General features: G+C 48.8%; 1 protein-coding gene across 1 annotated transcript; it reads right to left on the reverse strand.

The window, feature by feature from the left end:
- Positions 1 to 508: 508 nt before the first annotated feature.
- On the reverse strand, positions 509 to 2,875 carry LOC119299617 (serine carboxypeptidase 1-like). Its single transcript, XM_037576798.1, has 7 exons — positions 2,566 to 2,875; positions 2,232 to 2,494; positions 1,909 to 2,139; positions 1,349 to 1,458; positions 1,090 to 1,182; positions 778 to 886; positions 509 to 688 (listed from the first exon to the last, which is right to left on the reverse strand). The coding sequence occupies exons 1-7, from the start codon at positions 2,639 to 2,641 to the stop codon at positions 509 to 511; spliced, it is 1,062 nt and encodes a 353-aa protein (XP_037432695.1). The 5' UTR covers positions 2,642 to 2,875.
- Between the last annotated feature and the right edge of the window lie 318 nt (positions 2,876 to 3,193).

The following is a 3,193-nucleotide window of genomic DNA, read 5'->3' on the forward strand; positions in this document are numbered from 1 at the left end:
GTAATGCGTCGACCTGCGAGTTCACCAGCCAAACGAACTTGCAGCCCACACCCCCACAAGATCAGTTATCGTATGCTCTCTTACGTTTGTTTGCAGATCTCCGACCCTTACTCATTTTGTGCATAGCTTGTATATATAATTGGATGCATCTTTTATTAAAAAGTTCAACAAATAAATGGCCATCACACTCTCAGCCTTTGATTTAGTAATCAACGCTAATCTAGGTACTCCTCCATCGACCCTTATGCCGATGCCTTATAACTTCTTAACCGATTTCTTCTGTACTATATGTAGAGCTTTATTCGACAACACTAAGCAAAGCATAATACATTATATTATTGAGTTAATATAAATAACCCTACATTTGTGGGGACAACATACACAAGGTGGACAACGAATCATTTTACAAAAGAACTTCTCCAAGATCTAACCAGGGACCTTGATATGATATCACACTTATTTATTTGTGTCCGACTGGACAAATTGGTTTTTCCAGCCTCTTGCAAACTTAGACCCCACTCCATACTGAGACCCCAGGTGGCAGAGCACCAGGTGGCAGAACTCCTTTCATGAAGGAGTATAAAAGAACAAGTGATCTCTTGGGCTGGAAGCTAGGGACGAAATGGCCAGCTCCTCGCACGGACGCGAATGTGAACCCTCCTTCGTATTGCTGAGCGTAGCCTCCAACCTAAAATTGGCCATAATTCAGTTTAGTACACAATCCAGTCGAAAAATTAGTAGTACGTACTGTAGGGTTTATTGCATATATATGGTTACCTCGTTGTCAGGGGTGTACCATGGACGCCACGGTTTTGTGATGGTCAGATTGAGATCCTTGACAGCGTACCTCGTCGCGGTAATCGGGCACGCATCATCCATGTCACCACTGTCATCGAATTAGCCACCATGTTACGAGACAAGAGTACGTATATATTATTTGGCTGTGTGCATCATGATGATGCAGAGGCCGGGGTCTTTCTCCTTTTCTAAAAAAGAAAAAAAAGTATAGCAACTATGGCAGAAAAAAAAGATCTCCATTTTGTGTTTTGAAGGACCTGTGAATGCTTGAAGTAGGAGTAATAAAGTTACCTGTAGATCCAGACTCTTAATCCCTTGTCAACAAGCCGACCGATGGTTGGCATCATGGAAACTGGGGAATCGGTCCAGCCGTTCAATGACTCTCTATGTCAAAATGTAATGCATATTAGTTCTGTTCCAAGTCAAAATTTATGAAAACTGACTATAAATCTATAGAAAAAATATATACGGAAGAAGGTGGGGTAAATATCAAGTATAGGGAGCCTCTACTGAATATAAGAGAGAGTTCGTTAGCAAGTGCGTTACTTACGAGCACTCTGACCAATCGGTGTTGGTTCTAGCATGCATAGCCTTCTGCACCTCAGGATTGTTGAGGTAGGCGTCGATATAGGCATCGATGCACGGATCATAGCCTGGCAACTGTATCAATTACAGCGGCTAATTAGTCAGTACCACCACCTCTGATTTGCTAATGCTGAATAATTTTTCCTTTTCTTTTATAAAATAGAAAGACTGCATGTATCTTTGCTATTGAAGCGGAATTACATTCTTTGGAGGTAATTAATTTTTGCACTGGACATGATCATTGGTGGGATGCTGCAACAGCAATATATGCAGAAATCTTGGACTTGGCTACGGATATAGGGAAGGTCAATTGTATGCACTGTTTTAGAGGGGTTAATAGTGTTGCTCACGAGCTAGCTCAATTTAGTTTTCATAATAAAGTTTCTAGTATTTGGGATGGTGATCCCCTAATTTCCTCCTCGGTAAACTAGCCGATGATGTAAACATTTTATTGAGTTAATAAAGCTACCTATAATGGCCTTCCCTAAAAAAAAGAGCGCATGTATCTTGTGCAGCAGTACGTACGTAGCTGCTGGGGTGGATACTCCCGTCTGGCGACTGGATGCAGACCGGGGCGTAAATGTTGTACGTATCGATGTCGCCCTCATCGAACGAGTCGTCGCACCCGCTGCCCTGCCCGGAGTTGCACGGCCCGTTGACGTTGGCCCACACCTCGTCGGAGATCACCCCGTGGCTCCACAGGAACTCTAACGATCCATATGAGTTATTGGACTTATCGAGCAGCGGATTGCCGACCTGCAGAGATGAACCCGGATTTCTGTTAGTCAGAGATACGACCAATACAGGTCAAAGCTCGCAGCGACGGCGGCCATGATCAGGCAACTTACGAAGATGCCCTTGAGGTTCATGTTCGTGGCACCGAGTTCGCGGAGGGCGAGGATGACGGCGGCGAGCTGGGGGACGTAGTGTCCGGCGTAGCTCTCCCCGGAGATGTAGAAGTCGCGGCCCTTGTATTCGGGGAACCTCTCAAGCCAGTGGAGCAGGAACATGTAGGCGTCCACTGCAGTCCTCGTGTCGCCGCTCGGTATCGATGCGTTCGAGTAGGAGAACCCGACGCCCGCCGGCGACTCCAGGAAGATCACATTTGCCACTGCACGACACCACAAACCATCAGAGATCACAGCGTGCATGAAGTTGTAACAGGATCTATCAGGCACCCACAATTGTTCCAGGCATGCCTGTTTCTGCTCAGCGTCTTCCCGTCGGGGTTCACACGGAACGGGCCGAGCTCCGCCATGGCGCCGGAGCCGAGCGACGAGCAGCCGGGCCCGCCGTTGAGCCAGAGCACGAGCGGCTTGGAGGCGGCCTCGTAGGGGGCCTCGACGAAGTAGTAGAAGAGCGCGCGGCCGTACTCCTCGCTCACGGTGACGTAGCCGGAGTACTGGTCGAAGTTGACGCGCGGGGGCTGGCCGGGTAGCGCCGCGATCCTGTCGGCCTCCCTGGTGCCCGCCGGCGGGGCGTCGCACTTGGCGGGCAGGTGGCGGAAGCTGCTGATCGGGTCGGCCCACGGGTCCGGCTCCCCAGGCCCGTCCGCGCGCGTCTGGGCCCTCGATTTGATGAAGGCCCTTAGCACATCCTTCTGGTTGGCCGCATTCGCCAGCGATCCTCCTCCCAGTAGGATCACCAGTACTACTACCGTGTAGTGCATGGTATTGATCCTCATCGTAACCTGCGAGGAAACTACGTAGATCGTCTTGGTGTTTTTATACTGATACGTTGTAGGTATTTCGGATATTCCAAGCAGAAACTTTGCGGTTTAGAGTTCTCCGAAGTTAGCTTTGCTATAGCT

This window comes from Triticum dicoccoides, chromosome 5A (assembly GCF_002162155.2).
Source record: "Triticum dicoccoides isolate Atlit2015 ecotype Zavitan chromosome 5A, WEW_v2.0, whole genome shotgun sequence".
In the NCBI taxonomy this organism is placed as follows: Eukaryota; Viridiplantae; Streptophyta; class Magnoliopsida; order Poales; family Poaceae; genus Triticum; species Triticum dicoccoides.